We start from the raw sequence: 16,180 nt of genomic DNA, 5'->3' as shown, positions 1-16,180 counted from the left end.
TTGTGTAGATAAGGTGTGTGTGTGTTGTAGTTGTGTAGATAAGGTGTGTGTTGTGTAGATAAGGTGTGTGTTGTGTATATAAGGTGTGTGTGTTTTGTAGATGTTGTGTAGATAAGGTGTGTTGTATAGATAAGGTGTGTGTTGTGTATATAAGGTGTGTGTGTTGTGTAGATGTTGTATAGATAAAGTGTGTGTTTTGTAGCTGTGTAAATAAGGTGTGTGTTGTGTAGATAAGGTGTGTGTTGTGTAGATGTTGTGTAGATAAGGTGTGTGTTGTGTAGATGTTGTGTAGATAAGGGATGTTGTGTAGATAAGGTGTGTGTTGTGTAGATGTTGTGTAGATAAGGTGTGTGTTGTGTAGATGTGTAGATAAGGTGTGTGTTGTGTAGATGTGTAGATAAGGTGTTTTGTATAGATAAGGTGTGTGTTTTGTAGATGTTGTGTAGATAAGGTGTGTGTTGTGTAGATAAGGTGTGTGTTGTGTAGATGTTGTGTAGATAAGGTGTGTGTTGTGTAGATGTTGTGTAGATAAGGTGTGTGTTGTGTAGATAAGGTGTGTGTTGTGTAGATAAGGTGTGTGTTGTGTAGATGTTGTGTAGATAAGGTGTGTGTTGTGTAGATAAGGTGTGTGTTGTGTAGATAAGGTGTGTGTTGTGTAGATGTTGTGTAGATAAGGTGTGTGTTGTGTAGATGTTGTGTAGATAAGGTGTGTTGTGTAGATGTTGTGTAGATAAGGTGTGTTGTGTAGATGTTGTGTAGATAAGGTGTGTGTTGTGTAGATAAGGTGTGTGTTGTGTAGATGTTGCAGTAACTGTGTGATGGAGTCTATGTAAAAATCACATACAGCCTTATGTGTTTTTATAACATTATTATTATTATTATTATTATTATTATTATTATTATTATTATTATAGCAGCCGATCACTCTGATGTTCAATTATCTCGTGTGTGCGTGCGCGTGTGTGCGTGTGTGTGCGCGTGCGTGTGTGTATATCAGGCTGGTCCATAGGGACGACTGCTTAGACAGGAAGTTATATCCACTGCTGTCACACAAGCACAGGGTCGTGACTCGGAAATGCTGCGTGTGTCACCTGTACATCAGCAGGTGAGACTTTCAACTACACACACACACACACACACACACACACACACACTACAATATAATCTTAGATCTGGGACATTGTTAGCTTTTGGTGTTTAACGTGTCCCTCAGGTGGATAACGACGAACGACGCTGTCGCTCCATCAGACCCGTGTCTGTACTGTGATCAGTGTTTCCGTCTGCTGCACTACGACCAGCGCGGCAACAAGCTGGGAGACTTCAAGGCCTACGCTTACGTCGACCCCGGAGCGTTTAACTGAGAACGCTCCACACACACACACACACACACACACACTCCTTTTTCTGTATAAATGTTTACTTGTAAATGATCACAGTGTGAAATTATTTATGGATGTTGAACTTTAGACATTTATTTGAACGTAAACACTGAAGCTGTAAACAACATGTTGTTGTTCAAATAAAGTGAAGTTTGTGTATGACGAGTCGGTGTGTTGTGTGACTCCTGTGTATCGTGTTTGTTTTTATTCCGTGCTCCATCAGGTGTCCGATAACGAGGTGGGGATTTTTGAAAGTACCCCCTCCTTCTGCTCCTCGTCAGTTTTTATGTATCAGGGTTTGAAGAATAATTGTATGGTAGAAACATCACATAACATCAGGTGATGATAAACATTCATTCATTCATCTTCTACCGCTTATCCGAAGTTCTCGGGTCACGGGGAGCCTGTGCCTATCTCAGGCGTCATCGGGCATCGAGGCAGGATACACCCTGGACGGAGTGCCAACCCATCACAGGGCACACACACACACTCATTCACTCACACTACGGACAATTTTCCAGAGATGCCAATCAACCTACCATGCATGTCTTTGGACCGGGGGAGGAAACCCCCGAGGCACGGGGAGAACATGGAAACTCCACACACACAAGGCGGAGGCGGGAATCGAACCCCCGACCCTGGAGGAATTCAATTTGTTCAATGCAGCATCACCTTCAGCGACAATAAGATGGAGGAGTTTATCATCAGCCTCTGGTGCTGTTTGGAGAAATTCTGCCCTGCTCTTCTGTGATGTTTGAGGGCTTTTTGTTTCTGCTCAGCTCTCTCATGATCCCTCACGGGGGGTCGAGGTCTGGACTTTGACCGGTTCACCTCAGCACCTTCGTGTTCGTCAGGTTAAGTCCTTCCTTCAGATGTAGATTTTCTGGTGTGCTCAAGATGTTCTTCAGTTTCAGCCTGGATTAAGCTGCTAGACAGGTGGAGTCATCCATCACCAGAATATTCTGGTACAAAGTGGAGTTCGTCGTGGTTTCTTTGACGTCCCTCGTGTCCTGTCTTCAGCCCTTCAGAGATCAGATGTTTGAGGTGGTATTTTTTGTTTGTATTTTGCATCTCCATCTTGGTGTCCTCAGTCCAAACGAGAGTTTTGGAGAGAAGGAGCTGTTCCTAGCTGCCCATCTGTACTTGTGCTGTCATTTTCTGGTTGTGCTTCCAAGGAGGCCTGGAGGTCCCATAATGAAGTTCTCAGGGTTTCTCTGGATTTTTGAGTGTTAAACTGTCTGAACTTGGACTGAATTTGGTAGGACACACTACTGAGGGGACTGGCAGCTCTCATGAAGGGTCTTCGTCGGTACACGATCCGTTTCAGTTTGTTTTGATACGTCCTTATGGCTCTAGTCTGATCTCTTCTTCTCCTGGACCTACTTCAGGCCTGCTCCTAGTTGGAGTCTCATGGATCTGCATGGTCAGCTAGCGACTCATGGGATTGTTGTGTATGGGCCATCTGGAGACTATCATACCTTCTTGAACCAATGTTGTGTTGGTCATCTTTGTGCTCAAGTCTTTCATCAGTGAACATCTGAGTCAAGTCTGTAATGAACTCAGACACGACTCGGACCTGTTAGTTCCTCAGGAGCTCCTGGTCACACAAATCCACTGGACTATAAACGGTTGTAGAAGTGACATTATTTACATTATTTCCTGTCCAGTGTCTCTAAATGAGGATGAGGTTCATTTCTGAGTCTGGTTCCTCTCAAGGTTTCTTCCTCAGATCATCTCAGGGAGTTGTGTAAAGCGAGCTGGAGCAGATCTTATCAAAGTGTTGAGTCTTAGAATCGTGTTTAAAATAAAGTAAGGAAATGTTTATTTGTGTAAGTAAACTCCGTCGGCAGAGCGTCTGCTGTACGGGTCGCTGCGAACGGGCTGTCGCTATAGCAACCTGAACCTGTTAGAATGACGAGCGCATGAAAATAAACCTGTGATTGAAAACACAAGCAGCGTCTTCTGACCAATCGGAATCCAGCAGCTGGCGAACGAACACTGAACATTTCTGTAGTAATTGTGCGGCTCTTCTTGTTTGTACCGTGTGTTAATTATGTTTATGATGTTTTTGATGCATCTCTGTAGTAAATAAAGGAGATAAAGGAGAGACAGTGCAGCTGAAACAACGGGATTTTATTTAAGGCCTTAAAGTTTTACAACAGACAAAAAAATACAGTTCTCTTATTTACACCGAAGCCATGAGAGGCTTTAAGACACACAGACACACAAGAGAAGGAAAAAAAGTAGTTCTGTATAAAAAATAAACCCCTATATTCATACAGAAAAGACACACACACACACACTCTCACACACACACACACACACAGTATAACCAAACTAGCGTCCCCTAACAGGAAGAGGCAGAGGAACACTAAACCACTGTGATTCTTTACTTCTGTGTGTGTGTATGTGTGTGTGTGTACAGTATATGTGTATGTATGTGTGTGTGTATATGTGTGTGTGTGTATATGCGTATGTATGTGTGTGTGTGTATATATGTGTGTGTATATGTGTGTGTGTGTGTATATGTGTATGTATGTTTGTGTATATGTGTATGTATGTGTGTGTGTGTGTGTGTGTATGTATGTGTGTGTGTGTGTGTGTGTGTGTGTGTGTGTATATGTGTGTGTATGTGTGTGTATATGTGTGTGTGTGTATATATGTGTATGTATGTGTGTGTGTGTGTGTGTGTATATGTGTATGTATGTGTGTGTATATGTGTGTGTTTGTGTGTGTGAGAGTGTGTGTGTATATGTGTATATGTGTGTGTATGTGTGTATTTATGTGTGTGTATATGTGTGTGTGTGTATGTGTGTATTTATGTTTGTGTGTGTGTATATATGTGTATGTGTGTGTGTGTGTGTGTGTGTGTAAGCGTTCCTATAGCAGCTAAAGAGATTTCTGTAGATGCTGAAACACAAACAGCAGTGGGTCCCATCAGAGTGATGATGGTTAGAAACTCTAACACTGTTATAAAGTGAATCAGGAGCTAAAACACTAAAAACATCAGAATCTGAAACAACGGCAAAAATCCGGAATTCTAAAGAGAATAAACAGGGAAAAGTCTCGAGTCCTAATAAGGCCAAGAGTGTAAGAGTGTAAAGGCCACTTAGTGCTGATGATACACACACACACGCTCTCACACACACATACGCTCTCACACACACACACGCTGTCTCACACACGCGCCCGCGCTCACATGCGCACGCTCTCACACCAGTGGTGCATCATCTTCATCACCTTGATAGTCATCGTCAGGCTGATTCTTCTGCTGGATTCACTACACTGCACACACACACACACACACACACACACACACACACACACACACACACACACACACACACACACACAAAGTTGTCTTGCTTGATGAAGGTTAACAGTCAGTATACAGCACTAAATCACTTTGGTGTTAGTAGGCTGGTGTTAGATGGTTGGTGTGATGTAGGATGGTGTGATGTAGGGTGGTGTGGTGTGGTGTAGGGTGGTGTGGTGTGGTGTAGGGTGGTGTGGTGTGATGTAGGGTGGTGTGGTGTGATGTAGGGTGGTGTGACGTGATGTAGGGTGGTGTGATGTGATGTAGGGTGGTGTGATGTAGGGTGGTGTGGTGTGATGTAGGGTGGTGTGATGTGGGGTGATGCGATGTAGGGTGATGTGATGTGATGTAGGGTGGTGTGATGTAGGGTGGTGTGGTGTGATGTAGGGTGGTGTGATGTGGGGTGATGCGATGTAGGGTGATGTGATGTGATGTAGGGTGGTGTGATGTAGGGTGGTGTGATGTGATGAAGGGTGGTGTAAAGTGGTGTGATGTAGGGTGGTGTGGTGTGATACAGGGTGGTGTGATGCAGGCTGGTGTGATGTGATGAAGGGTGGTGTAAAGTGGTGTGATGTAGGGTGGTGTGGTGTGATGTAGGGTGGTGTGGTGTGATGTAGGGTGGTGTAAAGTGGTGTGATGTAGGGTGGTGTGGAGTGATGCAGGGTGGTGTGGAGTGATGCAGGGTGGTGTGATATAGGGTGATGTGATGTAGGGTGGTGTGGTGTGATGTAGGGTGGTGTAAAGTGGTGTAGGGTGGTGTGGAGTGATGCAGGGTGGTGTGATATAGGGTGATGTGATGTAGGGTGGTGTGGTGTAGGGTGGGTTGTGTGATGTAGGGTGGTGTGGTGTAGAGTGGTGTGGTGTGATGTAAGGTGGTGTAAAGTGGTGTGATGTAGGTTGGTGTGGTGTGATGTAGGGTGGTGTGGTGTGATGTGATGTAGGGTGGTGTGGTGTAGGGTGGTGTGATGTGATGTAGGGTGGTGTAAAGTGGTGTGATGTAGGTTGGTGTGGTGTGATGTGATGTAGGGTGGTGTGATGTAGGGTGGTGTGGTGTGATGTGATGTAGGGTGGTGTGATGTAGGGTGGTGTGGTGTGTTGTGATGTAGGGTGGTGTGGTGTGGTGTGATGTAGGGTGGTGTGGTGTGATGTAGGGTGGTGTGCTGTGATGTAGGGTGGTGTGCTGTGATGTAGGGTGGTGTGCTGTAATGTAGGGTGGTGTGCTGTAATGTAGGGTGGTGTGCTGTAGGGTGGTGTGGAGTAGGGTGGTGTGGTGTGATGTAGGGTGGTGTGAAGTAGGGTGGGGTGGTGTGGTGTGATGTAGGGTGGTCTGATGTAGGGTGGTGTGGTGTGATGTAGGGTGGTGTGGTGTGATGTAGGGTGGTCTGATGTAGGGTGGTGTGGTGTAGGGTGGTGTGGTGTGATGTAGGGTGGTGTGGTGTAGGGTGGTGTGGTGTGATGTAGGGTGGTGTGGTGTAGGGTGGTGTGGTGTGATGTAGGGTGGTGTGGTGTAGGGTGGTGTGGTGTGATGTAGGGTGGTGTGGTGTGAAGTAGGGTGGTGTGGTGTGATGTAGGGTGGTGTGGTGTGATGTAGGGTGGTGTGAAGTAGGGTGGTGTGGTGTGATGTAGGGTGGTCTGATGTAGGGTGGTGTGGTGTTATGTAGGGTGGTGTGGTGTGATGTGATGTAGGGTGGTGTGAAGTAGGGTGGTGTGGTGTAGGGTGGTGTGATGTGATGTAGGGTGGTGTGATGTGATGTAGGGTGGTGTGGTGTAGGAGTGATGGACACGTTGCTATGGAAACCCTATGAGAAGGAGCACATTATTATGAACCTGCACTTGATTTTGTTAGAGATTTCTGAGTAATTTGAAGGTGAAGTAATAATATTGTGTCCTGTTTTATCCCTCACACCTACAGTGTGTCCAGTAGGTGAGCAGCGCCCTCTAGTGGGGGTCTAGTGGGGGTCTTACTCAACATGATCACATTCTGATCTGTAATGAAAGCTTAACATCAGTCAGCCTGATAAACTGTATCAGTCGACACACAGGACAGACAGTGTGTGTGTGTGTGTGTGGTGTGTGTGTGAGTGTGTGGTGTGTGTGTGTGGTGTGTGTTTTAAAGTGAGTGAAATTTTCACCTGTTCTGCTCTGATGCTGCAGTTTCCTCCATCCTTTCTCTCTCGGTCTCAGTGGATTTCATTTCAGGGCTTGAGTCTCCATTCACAGCCCTGTTATCTACACACACACACACACACACACACACACACACACACACACACACACACACACACACACACACACACACACTTGTGTGAACAGTGTACTATGATGTGATGATGTGTAGGTGATGTGATGAGGGTCTCCTCACCTGCACCAGGTTCTTTGGTCTGCTCGGCTCTCTTTAGCGCCCCCTTCTTGGTGTCCTCGTACTGCCGCTGCTCAGCCAGAGATTTATTGATCACCTGACTGATCAGCGTCTCTCCTTCACCCACCAGGAACATTGTCTTATATTTATTATACAGCATGGTGGCTTTGTCCATCACGTCCTGACTCGCCTTGAACCTGCGGATCTGCACAGACATGTTTCCATGACAACCGTGTCAGACGCGAGCCAGACAGCGGTGACGTCTCGGAGCCATCATTAACACCACACAGAGACACTAATTCCTACAGTTTATTAGCGTGTTGTCGCCCAAAACACAGAGTTTATTCTCAGACGTCTCTTTGTAATGTTTACAAACTGTTTTATTTCAGCAGGAACACGTTTAACGCTCCGTGTTGTAGACGGAACGTTTCCGAGGCTCGGGTTTTCCTACATCTTTTGTCTTGTACGTCACTTCATCCTGGTGTTAACACTGTAACCATGGAAACCAGCAGTTCAGCTCCAAAACAGGAGAGTTAACAGTTATCGTCCCAAAGATCGTTCCCGTGTGAAGGCAGGGCGAGTCGTAGCCGAGTCAGACTGCGGCGTGACGCTTCCTGTCAGATCCTCGTAAATAAACCGTGTTAAGTTCAGCTACACAAACGTTTGTCTTTTCCATTTAAACACCATCGAGTTGCCACGGTTACAAAGACGAACCGAGGAAAAACACGCAGCTCTGAGGATCTACTGAACACGGTCTACTGATTAATGTACCGTCACACGCGTGTTATCTCTACTGCACACACACACAGAATCACACACACACACACACAGAATCACACACACACAGAATCACACACACACAGAATCACACACACACACACACACACACACACACACACACAGAATCACACACACACAGAATCACACACACACAGAATCACACACACACACACAGACACACACACAGACACAGACACACACAGACACACACACACACAGAATCACACACACACAGAATCACACACAGACACACACACAATCACACACACACAGACACACACACACACAGAATCACACACACAATCTCACATATACACACAATCACACACAGACACACACAGAATCACACACACAATCTCACATATACACACAATCACAATCACACACACACACACACAGAATCACACACACACAGAATCACACGCACAATCTCACATATACACACAATCACAATCACACACAGACACACACACACTTCTGTTACAGCGATGCTCTCAAGGTCTCTTTTATCATGCAGTGATGAAAGCCTAACTATCACGTCATCACAGATCCTTTGATGAAATTATTATTATTATTTTTTATTTTAACTGTAAAATATGTAATAAACTTCAAAATCTTTATTCCCTGTTCATCAAAAATCTAAACAAAGAATATTTTTGTTGTATCCCTAAATAAATGTACTGTTAGCCGAGTCAGACGCGCACTCCTAGTAAAGGGGGCGGGGCTTCCGGTTCAAAGGCCTGAATTGTGATGAAAAGCACAAATGATTCCTGTTTCCTGCTGGTTCAGTGTGGAGAAGGAGACCTGGTGTGTGTGTGTGTGTGTGTGTGTGTGTGTTAAACACTCGCACGAGTCACTGAGAGGTTACAGAATATAACTAATGATTATCACACAAGACTACTAGGACATTAACACTTTCCCATATGAAGGATGTAGTTCAGCTTAAGAATGATGATGTGTGTGTATATATGTGTGTGTGTGTGTGTGTGTGTATATGTGTGTGTGTGTGTGTGTGTGTGCTCTCTCACCTTCTTGAGTGTGGCGATGAGCTCACATTGTTTCTGCAGGTGTTGAGTGCTGAGCTGCAGTGAGCTGAGTTCATCCAGAGCCACCAGACACTTCTTCACATCCTGAAACACATCCAGACATTAACACACACACACACATGTGTGTATATGTGTGTTTGTGTGTGTATTTGTGTGTGTGTTTGTGTGTGTGTATATGTGTGTGTTTGTGTGCGTGTATGTGTGTGTGTGCGTGTGTGTATATGTTTATGTGTGTGTGAGTAGGTGCGTGTGTATGTGTGTATGTGTGTGAGAGGAGGTGTGTGTGTATGTGTGTGTGAGAGGAGGTGTGTATGTATGTGTGTGTGTGTGTATATGTGTGTGTGTGTGTGTGAGGAGATGTGTGTGTGCATGCGCGTGTGTGTGTGTGTATGTGTGCATGCGCGTGTGTGTGTGTGTGTGTGTGTGTGTATGTGTGCACGTGCATATATTTGTGTGTGTGTGTGTGTGTGTGTATGTGTGTGTGTGAGGAGGTGTGTGTGTGTGTGGAGGTGTGTGTGTGTGAGGAGGTGTGTGTGTGTGTGTGTGTGTGAGGAGGTGTGTGTGTGTGTGTGAGAGAGGAGGTGTGTGTGTGTGTGTGTGAGAGAGGAGGTGTTGTAGTGGTGAGAAAGGTGTTGGTGTTGAGGAGGTGGTGTGTGTGTGGTGAGACGGTGTGGTGGGTGTGTGTTGAGGGGAGGTGTGGTGTGGTGGTGTGGTGTTGGTGTGAGAAGGTGTGTGTGTGTGTGTGTGTGTGTGAGAGGAGGTGTGTGTGTGAGGAGGTGTGTGTGTGTTTGTGAGGAGGAGGTGTGTGTGTGTGTGTGTGTGTGGAGGTGTGTGTGTGTGTGTGAGGAGGAGGAGGTGTGTGTGTGTGTGTGTGTGTGTGTGTGTGTGTGTGTGTGTGTGTTAACATCACTGCCTCACCGGGTTGTTGATCTTCAGTGCGATTTTAATGTCACTGTGTAATCTCTGTAGCCGTGACTCTGTAGACACTTCTGTAGAGAAACAGCAAAGATTTAACAAACAAATCCAGATTATAATTTTATTTATTATTCTATTAGAATTAATCCAGACATTTCTCCTATTGGGGGGTGGGGGGTGGGGGTGGGGGGCAGACATTAAACACCACGTCTTTCTCCCCCCCAGATGATTAACCTGTACATCAGTGTTTAAAACAGACGAGACACTGGACACAAAGCCCATGTCCTGAATATCCTACATGTTCTGCTCACCCTTTTTTTTCTCTCCTTTCCTTTCATCTTTCTTCCCTTCCTCTTTTCCCAACCTGCGGTGCGGACGAGAGAAATGTTAATAATCTGAACAACGTCTTTACATTATTACACTAAATAACTAACAATTAAACAGATTTTATTTAAAGGAAACAAACTATAATGTTATTTATAATGTTCATTTTTAGTATTTATAAAACTCCCCAGAGATCTGAACACACACACACACACACACACACACACACACACACACACACACACACACACACACACACACACACACAAACATCTTACTCGTTTACTTCCTCCGGTTTACGTCGTCCGTCTTTTTCTGTGTCAGTTGTTATTTTTGCTCGCTTACGATTTCTCTTCTGCTGGAGTGTGAGAGAGAAGAACTGTTAAGTCACTGTTACTGACCTGATGCTGATTATTCTTCTCTAACAGCAGTGTGTGTGTGTGTGTGTCTGTGTATGTGTGTCTGTGTGTGTGTCTGTGTATGTGTGTGTGTCTGTGTGTGTGTGTGTCTGTGTATGTGTGTCTGTGTGTGTGTCTGTGTATGTGTGTGTCTGTGCGTGTGTGTGTGTCTGTGTGTGTGTGTGTGTGTCTGTGTGTGTGTGTGTCTGTGTATGTGTGTGTCTGTGTGTGTGTGTGTGTGTCTGTGTGTGTCTGTGTATGTGGGTGTGTCTGTGTGTGTGTCTGTGTGTGTGTCTGTGTGTGTCTGTGTGTGTCTGTGTGTGTCTGTGTCTGGGTGTGTGTGTGTGTCTGTGTTGGTGTGTGTCTGAGTGTGTGTGTGTTTCTGAGTGAGTGTGTGTGTGTCTGAGTGTGTGTGTGTTTCTGAGTGAGTGTGCGTGTGTGTGTCTGTGTGTGTGTTTCTGAGTGTGTGTGTGTGTGTGTGTCTGTGTGTGTTTCTGAGTGTGTGTGTGTGTGTGTGTGTGTTTCTGAGTGTGTGTGTGTCTCTGAGTGTGTGTGTGTGATTGTGTGTGTGTCTGAGTGTGTGTGTGTGTGTTTCTGTGTGTGTGCGTGTTTCTGAGTGTGTGTGTGTGTGTGTGTGTGTTTCTGAGTGTGTGTGTGTGTCTGAGTGTGTGTCTGAGTGTGTGTGTGTGTGTTTCTGAGTGTGTGTGTGTGTTTCTGAGTGTGTGTTTCTGAGTGTGTGTCTGAGTGTGTGTCTGAGTGTGTGTCTGAGTGTGTGTGTGTGTTTCTGAGTGTGTGTGTGTGTTTCTGAGTGTGTGTGTGTGTGATTACCCCGTCCTCATCAGACTCAGACGAACTCTCCTCTTTAGCACTGCGCTTCTTCTTGGCCTCTGTCTCTTTCTTCCCTGCTTTACTCTCGTCTTTTTCTTTTTTCTTCTTCCCCTCAGTTCTTCTCTCCTCCTCTCCATCTGAGGACCTGCTCTTATCCTCCGCTGCTCTCTTACGCCTTTTCTCTACATCTCCACCAACATCACTGAGAAAGAGAGAGTCAATGCCACAGAGAGAGAGAGTCAATGCCATAGAGAGAGAGAGAGAGACAATGCCACACACAGAGAGAGAGAGAGAGAGAGAGAGAGAGAGACAATGCCACACACAGAGAGTCAATGTCACACAGAGAGAGAGAGTCAATGCCATAGAGAGAGAGACAATTCCACACAGAGAGAGAGAGAGAGAGAGAGAGAGAGACAATGCCACACAGAGAGAGAGAGAGACAATGCCACAGAGAGAGAGAGAGAGAATGCCACAGAGAGAGAGAGAGAGAGACAATGCCACACAGAGAGAGAGAGAGAGAGAGAGAGAGACAATGCCACAGAGAGAGAGAGAGAGAGAGAAAGAGAGAGAGACAATGCCACACAGAGAGAGAGAGAGAAAGAGAGAGAGAGACAAAGACACAGAGAGAGAGAGAGAGAGAGAGAGAGACAATGCCACAGAGAGAGAGAGAGAGAGAGAGACAATGCCACACAGAGAGAGAGAGACAATGCCACACAGAGAGAGAGAGAGAGAGAGAGAGAGACAATGCCACACACAGAGAGAGAGAGTCAATGCCACAGAGAGAGAGAGAGAGAGAGAGAATGCCACAGAGAGAGAGAGACAATGCCACAGAGAGAGAGAGAGAGAGAGACAAAGACACACAGAGAGAGAGAGAGAGAGAGAGAGAGAGAGAGAGAGAGAGAGAGAGAGAGACAATGCCACACAGAGAGAGAGAGAGAGAGAAAGAGAGAGAGAGACAATGCCACACAGAGAGAGAGAGAGAGAAAGAGAGAGAGACAATGCCACAGAGAGAGAGAGAGAGAGAGAGAGAGAGAGAATGCCACAGAGAGAGAGAGAGAGAGAGAGAGACAATGCCACACACAGAGAGAGAGAGAGAGAGACAATGCCACACAGAGAGAGAGAGTCAATGCCACACAGAGAGAGAGACAATGCCACACAGAGAGAGAGAGAGAGACAATGCCACACACAGACAGAGAGAGTCAATGCCACAGAGAGAGAGAGAGTCAATGCCACACAGAGAGAGAGTCAATGCCACAGAGAGAGAGAGAGTCAATGCCACACAGAGAGAGAGTCAATGCCACAGAGAGAGAGAGTCAATGCCACACAGAGAGAGAGTCAATGCCACAGAGAGAGAGAGAGTCAATGCCACACACAGAGAGAGAGAGTCAATGCCACAGAGAGAGACAGAGAGAGAGAGAGAGAGAGACAGAGAGAGAGAGAGAGAGAGAGACAGAGAGAGTGTTTCAATGCCACTGTTTGTATTCATAATAAACATCAGGAAATGTAACATATATTTCCTTATTAATTAAATTTATTCTTTTGAAGATCCCAGAGGTTACATTTCAAAGCGTGCACACACACACACACACACACACACACCACACACACCCACACACACACACACCACACACCACACCACACACAGACACACACAGACACACACAGACACTCACACAGACCACAGACACTCCACACACACACACAAACACACACAACCGACACACAAGACACACACACACCTCACACCTCCACAGACACAGACACAGACACCCACAACACACACCATGTGAGGCTTGGGTGCTGCAGCAAAAGTAATTTTGTCCGCATTGGGTTTCCTGCCTCTGCGTTTTGGAGTTGGTGTCTCTGCAGCTGAGGGAGAGAGAGAAAGAGACACACACACACATACACACACACACACACACACACACACAACAGACATCACACACACACACATAAATAATAAGTTAAACACACAGAGATATATTTGTACTACAGCCCAGTTGAGTATAGAGTGTGTATATAATAATGAGATGTACCCATGGGGCTGGACGTGTGACTCACTGCTCCGTCCTCTTCCTCTGAGTCCTGCTCAACTTCAGTCTGCAACAAACAGAGAACTTTCATTTTAACTTTACACATTTAACTTCCATTGTTTATCATTTTATTTTAGTGGTCCGCTCACAAAGGCCACGCCTCCTTCATAAGACTGTGGCACAATGGCCACGCCCCCTTACCAAGAATGACAAAGGCCACACCTACTTGGCTATGACTAAAAAACACACTGCACACCTCTTTCACAGAAACTGACTGTACACCTCCTACATTCGTACATGAGACAGAGGCCACGCCTACATCTCTAAAGTGAAGACATAGTAGTCATGTCTGACACAGTGAAACTGATACAGAGGGCCACGTCCTCCGCCAACAAGGGGACAAAGGCGATGCCTCCTTCCAACACCAGAGGGACACAGGCCACGCCTCCTCCAACAGAGGGACGGGACCATAGGCCACACGCCTTCTCCACAACAGAGGTGACACAGGCCAGTCCTTCTTCCTCCTCCAACAACAGGGAGACATTAGCCACGCCTCCATCCAACAGAAAGACAAAGGCTATGCCTCTTCCAACAATAGAGGGACAAAGGCCACGCCTCCTCCAACAGAGGGACTGACATAGGCCACGCCTCCTCCAACAACAGAGGGACATAGGCCAGGCCTCCTCCAACAGAAGACAAAGGCTATGCCTCTTCCAACAATAGAGGGACAAAGGCCACGCCTCCTCCAACAGAGGGACTGACATAGGCCACGCCTCCTCCAACAACAGAGGGACATAGGCCATTCCTCCTCCAACAGAGGGACTGACATAGGCCACGCCTCCTCCAACAACAGAGGGACAAAGGCCACGCCTCCTCAAACAGAGGGACAAAGGCCACGCCTCCTTCAACAAAGAGACAGAGGCCACTCCTCCTACCCTGAGACTGAGGCCACACCCCCCTTGACTGTGACTGACAGGTATAAAAGCCTTCCGTTACCTTCTTTTTCCCAGACTCTCTTAGCTTTCACTGCATCTGCCGAGTCTTTTGGTGGTGAGACCTGAATAAAAGAAAAGAAAAGAAAAGAAAGAAAGAAAAGAAAAGGAAAAAAGTTACAACTCTTTCAGACTGGGCCAATCACAGGTCTGTATACCTAAATATTTATCATATATAATAGTAAACATCATGCTGGATATTATCAGCACTATAGACATCTACTTATTGACTATAGACATCTACATCCACTTATCTACTATTACTGAGCTCTTAATTCTGTAATGATATAAATAATAATGCTTGTGCTTTAAACATGCAGTAATTCAGATGAAGCTAACTGGTGGCCATTAAGCTATAACCGTTAGCTACATTAGCATCGCTACATTAATCAGGGGGCACTGTTCTCCATGTGTCCGCACTTACCTGTACAGAAGAGACAACATACAACAGAACAGTGTTGTAAGCAAATCTGGGTGCTAAGTGAGGAAGAGATGCAGTGAGAAGGGAAGACGTGAACTGATTGCCACGGTGGAATCCTCTCAAGCAATACAAGGTTACCTCCACCACCACCCATAAAAAGAAAGTCGGTTAGACTGACGGAACCGCGAGGAAGTAAGAGAAGAGGAGAAGGAGAAGACGGAGAAGGAGAAGAAGAGAGACCTGTTGCTTCATGAAGTCATATAAACTTTTGCACATTAAACCTGACAGTCAGACTAGGTCTGGGCGCTAAACGATAACGATATGTATCGCGATAGACACGGGATCGAGATCATTATATTCGTACTGTGTATTTTTTGTGAAGAAGAAGGAAATGTCATTTTCATTCTTGATCGGGCACTATATCCTTGGCGCACCCTATCAGAGACGGTAAGGAGTCCGACTTCAACATGTTAAATATATTAAAAACAGAACGTCGTCTGATTCGTCACAAAACGTGTTTAAAGAGAAAGAAGAGGAATATTTCAGTCTTGGTGCATTTTATTTCTCAGCTTGAGTTCAGGTCATTTTTTAACACAACCTCGTTTTAAAAATACCTTTTATTGAAGCAAAGAACCCCACGTTTCTGCGCACGTCTTATTTGCTGTAACTTATAAAATGAACTTGAATACATTTATCTAGAAAACAAGAAATCTCTAGATGACACTGAACCATTAAAAAGCAACAAATGATGACATAAACCAGACAGCAAGCGAGATGAATAACAGGGATCAAAAGGATGCAAGATTCTGTTACACCTGACTGTTGTGTGTGTTGCGCTGTGTGTGTGTGTGGGTGTGTGGTGTGTAGTATGCGGTTGCGTGCTGCCCGTTGTGTGTGCGCACGACCGATCCCGCCCATCACCGTGTCCCTGATTCCATATTCCCCTCCCCCGTACTTCCCCATGCAGAGGTAAATATACATAGCTTCCTCACTAGAGACACCTCCATGCCATCACCTTCTCCTCTCCACATCCTCATCTCCAGCCACCTGCACGAGTCCAAACACACCTGCAGCCCAGATCATCAAGCCCGCGCCCACCTACGTAACTGCAGCCCTCGAGTGTAGGATACGAGTCAGATCGTTTCCGCCGCTCGGATTTTTATACCCAGAAGGACCGGTGCGGCAGGTCTGATAATCCGTATGATTTACTTGCTTTGTAAAGAAGCGCCACTTTCACTTGTGTTCATTTACATTTATTATCCGAGCTCACGAGATTCGCTACGGATGGCATGGAACGTAACTGCACTGCCTCGAACCAGCTACTTATTATGCATAATAAAGTACATTCAAGACAAAATAGCAGCTTACGAGACTAACCCTTGTGTCAGT

General features: G+C 45.8%; 2 protein-coding genes across 8 annotated transcripts in view; one reads left to right on the top strand and one right to left on the bottom strand.

Moving 5' to 3' along the window:
* Positions 1 to 1,544, top strand: part of snapc3 (small nuclear RNA activating complex, polypeptide 3) — a 55,220-nt gene extending 53,676 nt beyond the window's left edge. Inside the window, 2 exon segments of the mRNA XM_047811877.1 lie at positions 998 to 1,105; positions 1,214 to 1,544. Coding sequence (XP_047667833.1) covers positions 998 to 1,105; positions 1,214 to 1,361 — 256 coding nt within the window. The 3' untranslated portion in view covers positions 1,362 to 1,544.
* A 2,660-nt stretch (positions 1,545 to 4,204) lies between these two features.
* psip1a (PC4 and SFRS1 interacting protein 1a) overlaps positions 4,205 to 16,180 on the bottom strand; it is a 25,637-nt gene continuing 13,661 nt past the window's right edge. For 3 of the 7 annotated variants that reach the window (XM_047812954.1, XM_047812961.1, XM_047812955.1), the window contains 8 exons: positions 11,346 to 11,547; positions 10,398 to 10,477; positions 10,107 to 10,159; positions 9,799 to 9,869; positions 8,863 to 8,964; positions 7,058 to 7,259; positions 6,828 to 6,924; positions 4,205 to 4,659 (listed from right to left, as the gene is read on the bottom strand). In XM_047812954.1, the coding sequence (XP_047668910.1) occupies positions 4,575 to 4,659; positions 6,828 to 6,924; positions 7,058 to 7,259; positions 8,863 to 8,964; positions 9,799 to 9,869; positions 10,107 to 10,159; positions 10,398 to 10,477; positions 11,346 to 11,547 (892 nt within the window). In that variant the 3' untranslated portion in view covers positions 4,205 to 4,574. Of the gene's footprint in view, positions 4,665 to 6,827; positions 6,925 to 7,057; positions 7,260 to 8,862; positions 8,965 to 9,798; positions 9,870 to 10,106; positions 10,160 to 10,397; positions 10,478 to 11,345; positions 11,548 to 16,180 lie in introns of all 7 variants that reach the window. The other 4 variants (XM_047812958.1, XM_047812957.1, XM_047812960.1 and 1 more) reach the window with 4 other exon arrangements.

Source organism: Tachysurus fulvidraco, chromosome 4, assembly GCF_022655615.1.
Source record: "Tachysurus fulvidraco isolate hzauxx_2018 chromosome 4, HZAU_PFXX_2.0, whole genome shotgun sequence".
Lineage (NCBI taxonomy): Eukaryota > Metazoa > Chordata > Actinopteri > Siluriformes > Bagridae > Tachysurus > Tachysurus fulvidraco.
This window is presented reverse-complemented; position numbering and strand designations above follow the sequence as displayed.